The sequence below is a fragment of the Malus domestica genome, chromosome 01 (genome assembly GCF_042453785.1).
Source record: "Malus domestica chromosome 01, GDT2T_hap1".
NCBI lineage: Eukaryota > Viridiplantae > Streptophyta > Magnoliopsida > Rosales > Rosaceae > Malus > Malus domestica.
Genome location: NC_091661.1, coordinates 18314314 through 18332809, shown reverse-complemented (window position 1 = coordinate 18332809; position 18496 = coordinate 18314314). Strand labels below are relative to the sequence as shown.

At 35.9% G+C, this 18496-nt stretch overlaps 2 protein-coding genes and 1 long non-coding RNA gene across 3 annotated transcripts; all 3 read right to left on the bottom strand.

Annotated features, from left to right (window-relative positions):
- Window positions 1–2890: 2890 nt before the first annotated feature.
- On the bottom strand, window positions 2891–4272 carry LOC103417625 (uncharacterized). The gene is made up of 2 exons (XR_011582320.1): window positions 3884–4272; window positions 2891–3591 (listed from the first exon to the last, which is right to left on the bottom strand). It is a non-coding gene; the product is annotated as an uncharacterized lncRNA (long non-coding RNA).
- Window positions 4273–9991: 5719 nt separating this feature from the next.
- LOC103411725 (ethylene-responsive transcription factor CRF4-like) lies at window positions 9992–11151 on the bottom strand. The gene is given in 1 exon segment (NM_001328784.1): window positions 9992–11151. A coding segment is annotated over 1 exon segment (849 nt). The 5' UTR covers window positions 10957–11151; the 3' UTR covers window positions 9992–10107.
- A 3249-nt stretch (window positions 11152–14400) lies between these two features.
- LOC103411825 (ubiquitin-conjugating enzyme E2-17 kDa) lies at window positions 14401–17268 on the bottom strand. Its single transcript, NM_001293965.1, is given in 4 exon segments — window positions 14401–14592; window positions 14981–15085; window positions 16107–16234; window positions 17115–17268. Coding segments are annotated over 4 exon segments (447 nt in total). The 5' UTR covers window positions 17185–17268; the 3' UTR covers window positions 14401–14448.
- Window positions 17269–18496: the final 1228 nt, after the last annotated feature.

Sequence of the window (18496 nt, the reverse complement as noted above, 5' to 3'; positions counted from 1 at the left end):
GGGGTCTTGAAGTTCTTGGAGAATTGATAGGCAGAGTCAATGCATCGACGAGAGGAGAAGAATCCGGAGACGACCGCAGTTGCAGGGCCAAAGATTATACGGTCTTTGAATTCCGAAGGGGTTAAAGGGATAGTGAATTCATCCTCTTCTGGAAGTGGGCAGTCGGTGTTGGTGTCAGAAGTGGGATTTGGTGTTGGTGTTTCTGGGCATGCGTCAATTTCTCCCAATTGGACCCAAATTTTAACTTCCGATTATGTGAGGATTTGGTTAATATGTGCGGCAGCAAGGGAGTGCATTTCCATCCACAACCCTTACTTGCTCATCAATCAGCACTGATCAATAAGAAAATGGTTAACGGTGGTCGAGTGGATTTCTGGGCAGTCGGTGTTGGTGTCTGATTTTGCTGCTCTTCGACACTACCGGTCAATTCGATTGCTGGGTTTTCTTGAATATTTTGCGCTTGGAATTTATGCAAACGTTTGACCTCTAGTGTAAATCAGGTGATTTTGTTCTTGGTACCCATATGCAAATCTATAATGTTGTCTGAGAAGTTTACTGCGATTTGAGAATTAGGAGCTCTCTGATATGAGAAATTTGGGCAATATCTGCAATTTCTGTGAATTGGACTTTCTATGATTTGAGTTCATACAACACCATGTTCAGTGCACTGTGGAACTGTGGAGACAGAGTTCGAGCTTTGAAAATGGTATCAGAAATGGTCATCAGGTGCTGTTTCGAGAACTCCTCAATTTAGCATATCAACTGTTTGTTTGATTGTCTCAGGGGAAAATTTTGTGTTAATTTGTTCGATTCTGGTGAAGTCTTTCGCTGGTTTGGGTGTTGCTTGAAGATTGGGCATTTGGCGATCTGAAACGGTGCTATTCGAAGATCTGTTGGTGTGAGTTTCGTGAATCAGGTGATTTTGTTTACTGATTTTGTATGATGTCTATTCTTTGAAGTTGTGGTGTTTGTTTTGCCTTAATTTCGTGATTTGATTGAAGTATAGATTTGAGGTGTGTTGGTTAGATTCTTGATGTGTTGATTTGGGGTTTGTCTTTCCTTGGAGTATCATTCTCTAGGATTTGAGAATATGTTGGGGTGCAACTCAATTAGTTTGTCGCATGAAATCATCTTTCTTGTGAGTTTTTCTGGCTTCTTCAAGTTGTGTCTGATATTTGGGTTCAAGATTGTTGCTCTGGATTGCTACTAAAATTCTGCTCAGTCTCTTGATATGTGTGGAGAAATGAATATGGATTCTTGGGTATGAAAAGTGTGATGTCCGTGAAGATTGTTCAATATTTTCCCTTATCGCAGCCTATAAAGTCGAGTCTAACCAACTCAATTGTTAGCATGAATCTACAGTAAGTCCGGTTATATGATGAAATTTGAAGAAGTTGTACATGGTAAATCCCATGAAGGGTAATTCCGTGATGTGAGTAGGTAAATCCCACGAAGGGTAATCCTACATAGATGTTGATTTTCTGTTGTTGAAATTGTGAAGGCCGATGCCATTGTTGAGAGTAGTTATTTTTTGGTAAAATCCACAAAGGGCGATCCCATAGTACTATAGTTAAGGCCGATGCCACACTATAGCTTGTTAATTTTCTGTTTTAAAGGCCGATGCCAATGTTAAATGAAGTTGTTGACGGTAAATCCCACGAAGGGTAATCCCGTAAGAAATTGTTATAACCAGCATGAGGGTGTGTTACAACTTTATAAGAGGCTGTCACGATTGAAGAATGAAGAAAGATCAACAACTTCACACTATCATACACGGCTCCAAATTGCAAGTGACAAAGCAATGAAGATTTATTTGCCCGGCTCAAGTTGAATGAGTTGATGAAATTGGAGACGGGTTGAATGCATACTGAAATGAATCTGCGGTGGATGAAGTGGGATTGCAAGGTTGCAGATGATTCAACTATGTGTTCTGTTTTCTGGTTTTGTTTTTCCAATCTCAAACTGGGTTACCCCAGTTGAGATTGAGATTAAGGACTAAGGGTCTATATAAGAAGGTTGTAAGGTTACTGTATAATTCAATTCTGAAACAAATACAAAGATAATCTTTCTCTGTCTTCTCTCTCTCTCTCTCTCTCTCTCTTTCTCTTTCACTTTTATTCATTTCTTCGAGTATAAGGTTCTGTGATATCTATGCTTCTTGCCTTCATCAATGGCAGAATCATTGATATGTTAACACAACATTCAGAGAGTCTTGGTCTTTTAACTTGTTTCATGAAGGCGTATCCGTACTTGCAGAGACTTGTTTTGTAGGTAAAAGAGACTTTTCATTGCCCTTGGGGAGAAGTAGAATTAGAGAGAGCTGCCAAATGGCCCCATAATTACGTCAAGGTCCTAGAAATATTAGGGTACCACCCTCGTCCTTGCGTCGATCAACATGTCAAGTTCCTAATAGAGAATCTTGTTGGATTAGAGAAAATTATCCAGCATTGGTGTTGGGATATTAGACTAGTGCGTCATGGAGGAAAACCCGAGAAGGAAGCGGAAGCAAGAGACCATGCCATGCAAAACCTTAAACAAAAATTGCCTTCAACCGTTGAATTTGTATGCAATTGAGATTATAAGTTATATATGAAGACATAACTGTGAGCAAACCAAACAAATGCTTTTGAGACTTGGTTAAATTTTTTGTTTTATTTGTTATATGTGTATTCAGTTTATTACAATTTGTATTCATCTAAACAAGTATAACATAACTACTCCAGGATCTGTTTCGATCCCGAGTTCGATTCAAGATGTATACAAAAGTTGTAATTATCAAGTCATTCCAAACTATCAAATTTTGATTTAAATTATCAAGGCCAGAAATAGTTGAAAGTATCATACAAGGCATTTGATGACTACCAACTCTTACAAGTGGATAGGCACGTGCTATATGAAAAAATATTATATTAAAAAACGAAAGATATTCGATATCAAGACGTTTCACTAATGATTATTTAGTCTAGTGACAATCGGTCTGATTGCGCTATGAATTTATATCTCACAACAATTACACTTGTAAATTAATAAAAAAATAAATCTCTAAACGTTTCTTGATAACTACATGTATGAGAGACATAAAAACAAAACAAAAAAAGATTAACAATCATCCCCTACCAAAAAAAAAACATCAAGAGGGATCTTTGAGAAGGTTAATAGACCGTCAATTTTTCCTGCTTCTTTGGAGACCAAAAATGGAATCATTTTGGTTGAGCTGGTGTACAATAGTTGCCTGGTTTTACAAGCAGCAATTACAAAAGAAATGCTCGCAGAAACCATAACCAGTTTCACTGCAATTCCAACAACTTTTTGCCATTTCCATGAGAAGAGCAATTTTCTTATGCAGTTAGTGAGAAACCTTGTGCTGTGAACTCCACCTGTAGGTTCATCAGACATTATCTTCAACCTCTCTCTAAAATCCCAATTGAAAGGGACATTATTTTCACTGCCAAAACATGCATTTAGTTCTGTCAGCACATCAAGTTTCCTTCTTCCTTTATATTCTGCCACCTTTGCTACTAGATTTTGCTTGCTTTCTTCCAAACTGTTGAATGCTGCTTGCCTATCCATCTGCTGCCAAGAACTCATTCTCTGCGTATATCGATCCCCACAAGTGTGAAAAAAAAAACTAAATAAAAGATCATACAAGAGTGATATGGTGACAGAGAAATCAAAAACACCTAAAGCTATGATGCAAATGGAACAACTTTGCAGACTTGGGCTTAATCTAGTTGGCTATAGCAATGTATTTCTACCTTCTGGACCCATGTTTGAATCCCTCCGTAGTTTAAGCAAACTTAATAAGTGTCATAAAAGAGAAATATATATAATTGGACAACCCACAAAGAAAAACAAAATAATGGTGAGGGGGGCAAATAATTACCTGTAAAAACACGAAGGAGTTCTCAACTTCCTTCACTTGATCTCTAATTGCAATCAATCTGTTCCTCTCCTCAAATGGGGCCTCTGCAATGTCACAGTAACGCCCCTTTTGTGAACAGAAACTACACAACCTGCTATTTACCCTAGTTTCATTGCTGCTGAGCCTACCATGAAATCCCATGTTGCCTTATCTCGATTGAAAAAAAACTGCAGGTCTCTCTCTCTTAAAACTCCCTCAAACAAATGAATTTCCCATCAATCAAAAACCCACTAATCTTGTAATTTTCAATGGCCTTTTTTATTTTTAATCATATTCTGATCTGGCCATGTTCAATTTTATCAGGTTTTCTTTTTCTTTTGCCTGTGGTTTGGTATGAAGTAGGGCTCCTCTTCTGCATTAACTTAAGTTAAAGTGTTTCCACACAATCATTTTGTTTGTCACTTTTTCTTTTTTCTTTCCTTTAAAGGGAAGATTTGGTGGCTTTAGCTGTTCATGACCCCCCACACCCTCACTCTCATCACGTTCTTCTCCTACTCCATCTTCTTTTTTAAAAATAAAAATTTTCATCATGTTAATACATGTATATTGCATATTATGACATGCACAACTTGTATACTAGTTTTTGTAAAAATACACAGAACTGGTTACAAACTTTTAATAAAACATAAACCATGACGCATCATTAAACGGACACTAAACTTGGTTGCGACTTATAATCTCTAGGCCATGTTTGGGATGAGAGATTTCCAAATCTCAAGGGATTGATATCAAGTTAGTAAGTAAATGATTAAAAATGTTAGATGTTAGAAATACATACCCTTTCATAAACATTACACAGACATGTGAGAGAGATTGTCAAATCCATGAGCCATTTAGGACATGTTGGTAGGCTGGATGAGATTGGGCCTTAGGGATATGATTGAATTGGCAGACACTTGTAAGACATGATTTGTAACACATGTATAATGATACGTTAGATAACTCACTCTATTGTGGATTCACAACTCATCTTGTCTAGTCCAGTCCATCTCACATTTTTACACAACAAACAACAAACTAGACTCAAGTTCATTTTAATTGATCACAACCTATCTCATCCAGCTCACCAAAATGGGTCCTTACGAATCTCACATGCATACCTTTATAATACTCATAAAAGACATTTCTAATCTCTCTTATCTAACATTTGTAATACATTTCTTAATAATTTAGCGTCAATCTCTTGAGACTTGGAAATTCCTCACCCCAAACATAACTTATGTCCTCTGATTTTATTTTTCTTTGAAAATTTAAAACCGGTTCTATTTGTGTTTATTTTCATTATTCTTTGAAAACTATACGTCATTAGGCTCCATGTGATTTAATTTAGATCATGTTCACAACGTTAACATGAATCACGTCCGCTTATAATCTGTGGGAGTGACAAATTTGGGGCCAGCCCAAGTGCTCAGAAGGATTTTCTTTCAGGTCACAAAAGTGGGATGGACCCAAAACTTTGAACACGCACCATCTCACAAATATTTTCAATGAGAACACTAGCAGTATGAAACACCAATGAGTTTTCCTCAGACTTGTTCTGCATATATGCACCATAAAAATCGACAAAGTCAAATGCACAAGAAGCTCTTCTGCTTCTGAAATTGGCCATTTTAGTTAGTTATACACCATTGACTATGGTGTTACTGTACTGCATCACCATTCACCACTCAACAATGTATATATCGAAGAAGTTGAGGCTTTACTGTAAAATTAATTGGCAATATGCGGAATATCTCATTCTCTTATAAGCTTGCAAGGTTTCTTCTTTTGCCACTGTTAGGCTACACAGTGGGTGACCAACATGCTCTGATACCATGAAAAAGTTGGGGTTTCACTGTCAAAACAAATTGGTGGCATGAAGAGTAACCCAACCTCTTATAAGTCATTGCAAGATTTTCCCTTTTACCGATGTGAGACTCTTTTACTTTCGTATCTTCACATATATTAATGAAACAATTTAAAATCAAGTATTTACAATGAAATTTTGTGTACGACGTGAGTAGAGGAAAATGTGACCAATTCGACCTTGCACTTCCATAAGACATGGCAAAAAGGCTAAGACACGTTTTTAGTCCCTGTAGTTTTGAATCTATTCCAATTCGACGACATTCATCAACTTCCGTTAACCTAGGTTGACGGATGTCCTTGAATGGAAACATATTAGAAATTACAAAGACTAAATACAATGAAATCAAGACTACATGGATGGTAGTGGAACTTTGTGTATACTACAGTGTCTAAAAGCGTGTTTTAGCCTTAAAAACCAAGAACATTGCTCGACTCGTCCTATGTTAGAAGTTGTTCCTCCTCACATATAAATAACTGTTTGTCATATATGCAAAAACATATTATAAAAACAGATCAAACTGTAATTTACTTGTAACGAAAAATACCATTAAGAGAAAGAGCCTATATTTTTAAGCAAAATAGTTCATCAATGGCTTCATGGACCCAAAGATCTGATGCAAATCTCTATCCTTGTTCTGGTGGTAGGTTGAATGGGACCACTGATCCCGCCTGTTCTTCTGATACATTTGATATGATCTCTACGTTCCTCTGCAAATGATGTACCTTTTCCTCGGGCTTCCTCTCCCATCATGCTTCAGATTTTGTGGCCCACTTTAAACCTTAAAAATTATACAGTAATTAAGCATGAAACCATAGGGTTTCATGCTAAGTAAAGTTTAAGGTGTGGGCTTCACATCCCATTTTATTATATTCACCAACTTTGGGTCCAAAAGAGATTAATACACCTTGTATTTTAAGGTATTTGGAATAAAGATCTTGTTTTTTCCTGTTTTAGTTTTCACCTTTGATGAAATTCTGTCCCCTCTTTGTCTTCCTTTGCTATTTAGGTAGGGGAATGTTCCATGTCCATTTTTGTATGCATACTTTTAGGCCCTAATCTATTTGCTAATGTCACCTTGAAAAATGATTTGAAGCTCTTCATGGTTGTGGACTTGTGAATATGAAAGACAGTATATCTCGACGAATAATTTATCATGTCATGTTATCATATTGTTAAACCAAGATTCTAACTAAATTGTTGATAAGTGAATGCTCATATTGATAGTTTGACTAATTATTAGACAACAAAAACATTAACAATCCAAAAATGCTAAGATGTGATTCATAAAACGATATTTGATTTGTTTAGATTCAAGATTCATACAAAGAAAACCACAAAGCATATGAATCCAAGATTTTGTTCCCTAGGAACCTTTAGTTTACATTTTAATTTGCAACCGCATCTGCATTTTTTCTAGTATGAATCAAAGAATTGTGTGCACTAGAATCTTTAATTGTTCGGATCGTGATCGTTAAATCTTTGACTGCACATTCAACCGTTGAACCATATTTTTTACCTAAATTCTGAAAAATTAAAACTGGCACAGTATAAGAAGGACCACATTGACTAGGACGACTAATAGGAAGAAGAAGGAAGATCTACTGATTTATTACTGTACTATTTGAGTTGAATATGAAAGAGTTTTAAATTTTTTTTATTTTTTTTTTTTTGGGGGGTTGGTTATTAAATCAACCCACTGGGTTCTGGTTCAGTGTTTTGCTTTAAAGGGTACCATGCTCAGGCACTGTTGCCTCTGTAATGTAGGGTGGACCCTACACCTGCAACATAAAACATCGGAGGGAGGCAGAGGTTGGCTACATTTCCGATAAATACTAGTTAAGGAGACTTTCACAAAAATCTGATCATTTACGAACTCTTTTGCACCTCATATTTTATACAATATTTTATAATATTAGTAAAAAAATTAACCTTAAATTGTAAAAAGTGACAAAGTCTAGAGAGAGTCCCACGAGAGAGCCTCGTTAACATTTCTCATAAATAAATTAATTATTTTTTATATCTCTGTTGATTTTCAAATGGTATGATGGAATTCTGTCATGTGTTTATTGGAAATGATAAGCCTGTTGAGACTTGAGTCCCAAGTAACTTATTTAAAAACATTAAAAAAAAAATGAAAATTCCTACTCAACTGCTATCTTTTACTGGGTTTACTGGACCAAGTAGAGGGAAGTGCGGTCTGGTTTGGATCGTTTCATCTTTAGATTGCGGTCAAAGTAATTACCTGCTAAAAAGAGTAGAGAAAACCAAGTCCAATTAGTTTTTTTCATGTTTTCTTTTAGTAATTTAGCTCAATTTCAATACAATTTAATTAGATCCTTCTTTATAGTGTTTCAGTTTTTATTCTGTCATGTGAAATGAGGCACAACAATTATATTCTTGAAAGTTAGAAAATTTTGTGTGCGGTAGTCTCATTGCTGATTGTCGTTATAATAGGTGTATAGGAAATATGATTTGATGGACGTAGATTACAACGTTAGAACATGAATTGAATAGTAACACGACACAGGATGAGGAAAATTTATCTATCACGTTGGAAAGGAAAAGCTTTAGAGGTTACTGCAATATTGTCATGTGGTATTATTGGTCTATAGGTTATAGTACGAGTGGATGATGACAATTATAGTTTAGAATATTACAAAAGACTATAAGATTAGTTGATGGTTTGATTGTCAAATGCCAAGTAATACTGAGTAAAAGTCATCAAGCCTTAAAACCCCTAGTTAAACAAAAGGGTTTTTTTTCATTAACATAAGGCTTTTTAGCCAAAACGGTTTTTGAGATTGGTATAACTCATCATTTTAGTCTTTGAGATTTAAAATCGATAAAAGTAGTCCATTAGATTGTTTACCATCAATTATTTTGATGTTACGTGAAAAATCTTTGTTAGATTGAGGATGTTTTTATTAGATCAAACTCCTCCACTTGAACAAGTGGTTTCTTCAATTTAATGAGATTTTTCACAAATGACCAAAATGATTAACGGTGCACTACATCAGGAACCACTTATATTAATTGTAAATCTAAAATAATAACGTAAAGAGTATACCGATCTCAAAAACCGTTTTGACTAAAAAGTCTTTTAACATAAAAAGTTGAGAATTGAGTTCTAATGACCATTTCTCTGGCAAAAACAGTAGGGAGAGGACTGAGGAGCGGACCTAAATTAAATACATGTTTGCAAGAAGATCTAATCTAATGACCAGAATTTGAGAGTTACATGGTCTAGTCATTAGTCACAGATGGAGATGCGATTTGCAAGTTGCAAGTTGCAAACTGTGGGTCTGAGATATGACATGAACTTTGAAACCTCGTGTTCCACGACACACTGCATGCATTACCAACACAACAGTGGAAAGGTCTTATCTTAATTTAATGTTCAAATTTACCAGGGAATGCAAATCCGTGGCTTTTGTGCAGCTAGCTTTCTTCAGTTGGCCGGAGATTCAAGAACCAAGCCGGGGATTTCACCAGAAAAAAGCAGGCTGACATTGTCTGGGAATTTCTGAAAAAGCAAAGGAGCCTACAGGTTAATTTTCACCCTTGCCAAGATTTCTAGTACTAAATCAGTATTAAATAATGGTTAATTTCTAGGTTTTGGTTTTGGAGCAAGAACATCGGTCACACTTCACCATTGTTTTTTACGGAGTGTCTTCGCTCTTTCGTGTTGTCTTCCAGATACTCTGACTGAGACAGAGAACCCCATTTGGGTCAATGACTTGGATCACTCTCAAATCACTTTTACTCCAAATTGTTGTTGTTTTTTAGAACAAATCACACAAAATGTTGTTGTTGTTTTTAGAAGTTAAAGTTAAGTATGAGACGAGTTGTAAACTCAAACGTTTGTGTGACATGAACTTTGACGTCTTAATTGATAAGTATGAAACGCCTTAATTCAAAATTGCAACAACTTTCGAAATATGAAACAAATTGTAACCTGTAGATATTTTAAATTTGAAATACCTAAACGCATAAGTATGAAACAACTCCTGCGTTTTAATTATTAAACGGAATACGCTTCCATTGTTAAATGTAAAAAGTTCGAAGACAGTTAAATACAGACATTTTTAAATAACGGATTGCAAATTTAAATCAATAAAGAAATTAAGTTAAGCAACTTAATCTTTTGAGTGCTCCCCCACTTGGTGAAAAATCAAGATACATACGTGCCAAAATTTACAGAGTCGTAATTTAGTAGTAGGTAATAATAATAATAATTTGGATTAATTTATATAAACTAATTACTAAATCACAACTCCAAACGACTCTTTGGCACTCAAAATCTTTATTCAAAATCAAAAGACCACACTTTTGATAATCATCGTTTCAACTCATAAGCATCTTGAAAGTAATCCTCCACGTCATCCCAATTACACGTCCGGAAATCAAGCGATAAATCGGAGAAATCCTCATCTTTCAGAAGCGTTTCGGGTACGACTCTCGTTTCCTCGAAAAATATCGGCGGTTCAAAACAATCATTCAACCAAAACTCCGTATCAAAAACCCCGAAATTTTGTCGCTCCGAAACTTTCCAGTCGATTTCGGGTTCTCGGCCACTGAGAACAGAGGTTGGCGACCGGACGCTGTGGCCGCACCGCGAGTTGAGCGGAGACTGAGAAATTGGGTTGCAGTCCTCTTCCGAGATGTCCGGAATGGCAATTTCGGGAGGCTTGAGGAAATTGGTCAAAGCCAGAGGTCCCTTAAACGCAATGGCAGCCTTATCGTAAGCCATACCGGCCTCCTCCGCCGTCTCGAAAGTTCCGAGCCAGACCCGGACCCCACGTTTTGGGTCTCGGATCTCCGCCGCCCATTTCCCCCACGGCCTCTGCCGTACGCCTCGGTATTTCTTCCCGTTGGGCGAAATCTCGTTACTCTCCTCCGCCGCTCTGCACCTAGAAGGCTTAGTTGGTTTTGAGACGAGCGCCTGAGAAGGAGACGGGTCTTCGATTCTGACCTCGTTGATGACGCGCTTCATGAGGACCCGGTATTTCCGGCCCGGCTCGGCTTCGGCTTCGTCGCTGGAGGAGTCGGTGGCGTTGTCGTCGGTGACGGAAATCCTTACGATTTGGGGGGCTCCGGCAGTAGACTCCCGGAAGCGGGTGGTGAGCTTTTTGACAAGCTTGTTTTTGACCGTGCGACGCTGCGTGTGCTGCTTGGGTCGATCCATGGCTGTAGCCTACAGGCTAAACGACAAAATACTGAGATGATGAAATGGTGGGAGAAAGAAGAAGAGAAATTTGGAGGGCAAATGTTAATGGCGGAGGAAAATGAAACTGATGGAGCGTTAAGAGAAAGTAAAAGCCTGGAATAAATAAGAGAGCTTTTAGAGAGAGAATTTAGAGAGAGAAAGTGAGAGAGTGAGGAGGAAGAGCGGAGAGAGAGCAGAGGAGGAGTCAAAATTACCGAGGATCGCGTACTTATAGGAGGATCTTAGCAGTCTCCAACATTTTCGTGTTTTTCCATTAATTATAGTATATTTGTTTGATAAGTATTAAGAATGTTTTTGTCTTACCAGTTCAAATTTAAGATTTGTTTTTTGGGGTTATTAAAGTAAAAAAAGTAATTTTGAAATTCCTCCCTAATAAGAAGGTTTTCATGACCAGAATTCTCTCCGGATCTTCTTTGTGGAGATTCGAATAATCAATCAATCGTGTCCGTTCATTATACATCTGGCAATCAGTTTTTGTTAAATATTATTTATATTCAATTTTAAACAAAAATTTTAAATGATTTCTAACCGCACGATGTACAATGAACAGACACGATTGATTGATCCTCCGGATCCCCACAAAAAGAATCTGGAGAGGATCCTATTCCTTCTTTCATAACTCTTTGTCATATTGCCCAATTTAGGGTTCATTTTGGAGTATTTTTTGGTTATAATATTTGAGTAATTTCTTGGACACCGCTGCACATGTTGCAGTGTTACAAGTTGAATGTATAATTAATAACATTACGTAATGGTGTGACTGTCATACCAAATCATTTGTGTAATATAACACATACATAAGAATTTGACCAATAAAATCACGTTAAACATGTGAAAATAACATATATTTTTTTCTTTGGGAGAACTTGAGATTATTTGAATTGATATCTCTTGGTAAGTATTTTGTGCAACCCATAGTTATTTTTTGCTTGGGGACCAAGTTTCTAGTGTTCTACTTTCCTTCCATTGTATTAAGCAAGTCAAACGCCTCGATATTTATTTTTATGAATTTTTATATTTATTTTACAATTAATAAATATTTACAAAGTACTTATATAGTTATATAACAAGTTATTTGCCACCCACAATAAGTTACAATAAAACGCATTTCTTGTCAAAAAAAAAAAAAAAGTCAAATAAATATAGTGGGCTTGTTGGTGCTTGCCCTCCAAGTTACCTGTTCCCCAAAAACAACATATTTGTCTAGTAGCTATCTGATGTCGTCAACCATTACCTTATATATCATTTTTATTTTCTGTCACTCAAATTTTGGATTTATCTTTTTGGGCTGTTGACTGACCAAAGACCACTATATTTAATGCTGAAGTTTATGTATAAGGAAATATAAGATAAAATTATATAATTCTAGTAAAAATAAGGAACTGTTTTTTGCAGATGCCTTTAAGAAGACGGATCTCGATACGACTTGTTTATTTTTTTAAGTTGCATCTCATGGATTATCTTTGTAAAAATATTAGTCAAATAAAAAATATTTGAGACATCTAATTCAATAAGAAACAATGAAATTTTAATCATGATAATTAAATAGGCAAATAGTTTCGGATTGAATTGAATTTTTGAAAGAATGATATATGAATCGAGATTTACAAAATAGACGATTTGGATTGTTGAAGTTCGATTTGGAGTGGGTCTTACAACTAAATACCATGTTTTGAAAAAAAATCGGGATCTCTTCCCTTAAAGGGTTTGGTTATTAACACGCTAAAAATTTTATCAAACACTCATTGTAAGTGTGTGTGTGTGTGTGTGTATATATAGAAATTTAGAGTACAAAATGAAAAAAAATTTGAATTGCCAATAACGATTTCCTATGTACTACAAATTCGGGTTGTATCGTCACTATCATGTATCATATCATGGCTTGGGAATTGATAGCAAGGAAACTGCAAGGACCATCTCTTCTCTGCTCTCATTTGTTGCCTTTCAACTTGTCACCATTCATCGGTTGCTCACATCACCAAAGTTAACTCCTACCAATTTCCTTCCTCCCTCTAAAGCGATGGGTGGGCTGCTAAGAAATTTCCTTCCACTATAAAAGCAAGTGGTGGATTAACGTCTAATTTAGATTAATTACTGTAAATTGATTTTATTTTTTTATTTTTTATTTTTTTGGTTAGAAGAACATTCTTTCTTAGAAGAACAACTTACATAGGCTACACTACCACATTAGTGTCATAACAAGCACATATGAAGGGAAAAAACGTACACATATCTTTATATTATTGACATAAAATACCTATGTGACTGTGTACTTATTGTCATATAAGTTGCTATCGTTTCTTCTTATCTAATTTCATATTTTTCCTTTCAACTTAATTTGAAACTTGAAAGTGTGTACATTTGGGGGTTTTGCTATGTCAGATTTGGAGATAATCCGTCAGAAACACTTCCATTTACATGAAAAGCAGGCGAATGTACAAGCGAAAATGATGTTTTAGCTTGGAAGAAGAAAGATCTGGCAAAAAAAGTGTGTTTGTGTTCAGCATGCAGCAGAAACCACAAAGTTATTTCATGCAAAATCTTTGGCTTATCCAGAAGCACTTATTTCAAACCATGTTCAAATTAAGCTTTTTCGGAAGCAATCTTTTCTGAACAAAGAGTGGAAAAGCTGTCTCACCTAGCTACTTCAAGTTTCAAAACATAAATAAAAATTCTCTTTAGAAAAAGGAATTCAATTTTTTTTTTTTTAAATAACTTGATAGCTAGGTATCCTGCACTTATGCCGGCTAGAGGAATCCAAATTCACAGGACAACATATATGTCTGATCCGCCTCTTTTATGGTTAAGAGTCTTGAGATTATGATGGGTTAAGAGTCTTGAGATTATGGTTGAGAGCCTTGAGATTATGATAGGATGACATCTGATCGTTTTCGAGCATTAACAATTCTAGTAGAAGATGGGTGTAAAATAAGGTATTTAACCCTAATGAAAATTAGATGAGGAGATAAAATGAAACATCACAACTTGGTTGACTTGAACGAGTCGCAATCACACTGTTTAGTCATTGAGTCCTGTTTTCTTGGCTACATCCTCGATATCAAATCCAAAGATAAATGAACGTATATTCCTCGGTCACTATACGGCCTTATGTTAGCAGAACAGTGATGCCGTATACAACCACCGCGAGACTAGCATAGTAGTGCAGGCATTAGGGTTAACGTACCATCATGCATCAAATCCACGCGAGGAAGGTCACAAAATACTTACGTATTCACATATAGACGGTAAATTGAACATTTAACTGCTGATATTTCATAGTTGTTACGAAAAATATCCATTAAACCACCTGAAACATCGTCATGACTTGCGAGGGTGAACATGTAGAACTATTCTTCAATGTCTATTGCAAAAGTAGAAGAAACCACGCTTCTTTTATACATAACAAGGAATACAAACCGATGTTCCTACACGCCCTCGCGACAAAGCACGCTAGCCCATAGCATACTTCTGGGTCCAGCTCCTTGCGGTTGTCTCGTACTTTGACCGGTCTGTCTTGTACATATGAGCAATTTCCGGCACCAAGGGATCATCTGGGTTTGGGTCCGTCAACAGGGAACAGATGGATAGCAATACCTGAAATAGGAAACAAGAACCTTTCCCACCCACTTAAAAACCGGCAGATATCAAACAGTGAAAAGGGTGCATAGCAACCATGCATTAACAAATGACAGCCTTCCACAGTGCACCCACTCTCGAAATGTTTCCTGCAACAATGGAGAGCAGAGCCAGTGGCATATGCTACTTGATGGAAATCCAGATGAGGCGTACATGGTGAAGATTAAAATTAAATCATTTGTGAACAAAGCATTTAATCAGACACGCTGCCATCTGGACTTCAGCATGGAAAATATGCAATTTGTGGGGTTATTCATGGTAATCACCAACCCACATTTATCTTGGACTGGAAAAATTGAAACATATGACATTATTAAATCATAACGAGCCATGAAGAGATCAGAACCTTAGATATGGTGAGAGCAGGGCTCCACTGCTCTTTCAAAATGTCAAGGCAGATACTTCCATTGCTGTTGATATTGGGATGAAATACCTTAGTCCTAAAGGCAACCTGTAAAAACAATTTGGTGAAAGAATATTAATAGATTGGATTTGATCTTCCTAGACTTTTTGAGCCAAAGCATTGGCGACAATTCAAAACACGATGTACTATTGACATTTCCCTGAAAATGGTCAATTTGAGATCTTATGTGCCAGCCAGGTTCAACCGTATCTTCTCAGGCCATTACCAGCCGAACCCCAAGTCATACACGGAATTGAAAATGCTGATGCAATGGGAGGTGGCTAAGACATAGGCCTAAGGTTCTCTGATTTTTCCAAGACCCAAGCCAATATGTTTGACTTGAGCCCCTAAGCCATGGCCCATGGCCCTATATATTTAAGGCATCAAGAATGTTTCAAAACATACTCTTACTGTTAAGTAGTTTAACAAGACAAGTATCATACAAGTCAATGAAAATCCAAGGGAGTAAGAGTTAATTGGACAAAGACTTAATCATCACCACCTACCAAAACAAAAAAACAATGCCTTCCCTATCAAAGAGCAACAACTTTGTCACATGCCAGAATCAAATAGATAGAAATTGAAAAGTTGTTGGATGACTAAACTATACCACTGCACACTAAAACTCCAAACACTATTGAAATACCGCCACCTGATCCAGTGGTTGTTCTCAAGGTCACCATGCCTATGTCCTCGTCCTATCACTAGTTTTTATAAAATTTGCTTCCCTAATCTCATAGACAATGAATTGGGGATTTGGGATTCAATTCAATATAGGACAAACTGATTAAAAAGAATGGGTACTTTCTTAAAAAGTTCGTACATTTTCAACCTCTTAATTGTAAGTTCCAACCATGGAAGAATCACATTATGCGGTACAATTTCTCTGACACTGTGACTACAAAACCATAATATTTATCGGATCTCTTGACAATGCATGAATACACCCCAAACCAAAAGCAAAGGGATAGGGGAAAAGGGGGCGTGGGGAAGAAAACAAGAGTTGGCAATAATGCAATCGCTATGAAGCTAAATTAACAACTTAAACAAAGAAATTAAAATTCCTTACCTTAGGTGGTTTGAATGGATAATCAGGAGGGAAATGGATGGTAACTAGAAAGACACCCCCTGCATAAGGACTATCTGGGGGACCCATTATCGTTGCTTGCCAATGGAACATGTCCTCAGCAACAGGCCCTGACATCGAACACAAGTAACCTCATAATCATTTCATAGCAAACCATTTTTAAAATCCATATTACAAATAAATTTAACACACAAAGTTCAAGCAACTAAATGCATGCCTTCATCGCCTTCGTCAGCAACTAGAAACTTATTACTTCCACACTTCAGTAAATATTAGAAAGAAAAACAAAACCTTCTTGAAAATAGTGTGTATCTTTGATTGTGTCTCAATCAGGCAACAACTCAATAAAAGATCAATGGTGATCAACCATGACAAATTCGCTACCCATAACAGTATGAACTCTAATCACTGAGATCACTATTCGCATAGCTCAAGTCAAATTTCAGTTAGCACATTACAATTCTAACATTCATAAGTTTTCAACTTTGTCCTATCACAAAATTTTACATATCCAAAATGTCTTCCAACCCCGTGATGAAAAAATAGATCCTTTATTTCATTGACACAACAAAACTTCCGAATAGCTCAAGTCAATTTCGGTTAGCACACTACAACACTTAAAATTCACAAGCTTTCAAAAAGTGTTCAATCACAAAATTGCATTGGAAGAAAACCAAATAAAAAATTGCCTACCAAAGATCCAATATTTCATTGCCTTAATAACATAAACACTGTAGCAGGTTCATGATCATGCAATCCAAAACATAATTTTCACAAAACCCAAAATTCTTTCTGCAAAAAAGTAACATCAGCTACAACAAACACATAACCAAACAAGCCAATTACATACAACCCATATCGGAAAAAGGCTCAAAATTCACAGATCGAGCTTCGAAATCGGCTGAGGACGTTAAAAAACGAAAGTACAGTGTAAAACCACACAGAAAAAAGGAAAATAAGAAGAGGGGTCGAAGAAGAAAGGGATTGTACCTGCGCTGCAAGAGGTCGGGGGGTCCTTCTGGAGATCTTTGAGCTCCTTCAAGATCCGTTTGGAAGCCATGGATGGACCTCGCAGATCGTACGGATCTAAGGAAGGAAGGGGGCGTTGCTTTGACAGAGAGGAGAAGAGAGAGAGAAAATGAAGGAACTTTCCGAAGTCCAATAATAAGAGGATGATAAGCAGGGACGGAATAATAATAATAATAATAATAATAATGTATTTTTGTCACTATCTGCCTGAGAGAGGAGGGAGAGATTCCAAAGAGGTTCTTGCATTTTATGTGAATCTGATTGTATGATTCTGAGCCGTTGATTTTGATGACTGCGTTTATATTGTGGATTTTCAACGGCTGTGGATGGCGTTTGGAGGGTACTTGACCACTTGACCCTGCTTTGAATCTTGGAATGGGTCGGGTCAAAGTGCAATGGTGCTTTATAGATAATAATCAAAATTTAACACTCAATTTCATAAATGTCGCTTTTTATAAAATCTTTCAAAAATAACAGAAAATCTATTTAAATAGACTTAAATACCCTCCAAATTAATTAAAAAAAAGGAGTAATTAGGTTTTCATCCTTATTTTTACTACTCTATTGATTAAAACCTTATTACTTTTCAATTTTTGATCAAGGTCCTTTGTATTAATAATATCATTAATTATTTCAATAATAAAATATTTTTTATTTCTAAATATATTCATTTAATATTAAAAATGTTACAATTAGTATATTTATATTTATGGCTAAATTTTTTATCATATATTTTTATTTTTAGTTTGTACCCATTTTTAATTTGCAACCCTTTTTTAATTTGTACCAATTTTCCTTTCAATTTTAATTTGTACCCATATATTAATTTCTTTTTGTGCCCATATTTTTTAAAGTTTTATTTGTATTGTACCCATATTTTTTTATTTATTTGTACCCATTTTTATTTTTGCTAAATGTACCCATTTTGAAGAATGTACCCATGTTTTGATACAATAACTTTTTGGTTATTTTTTATGAATGTACCTATGTTTACACACACACACAATAGTATATTTATATTTTAATATTTTTAATCCCACAAATTATGTTTTTTATTTAAAATCTCATTACTATAAACAACTATAAATTTTAATTTTTAATTTAAAAAATATAGTAACGTACATAGAAATAAATTATCAATTAATTTTAGGGACTTGGATCAAAAATTGAAAACCAAAAAAGTTTCAGTCAAAGATTATTCATAATTAGGGACTGCATCCAAAGTCTCCCTAAAAAAAAACATAAACTAAATTCAATAAGAAAAAAGTCAAAGTTAGCCAAGAACCAACGACCATGAGCATAAGATCTACACAACCCTCAAATTGTTCCCATCTTCCTTGTCG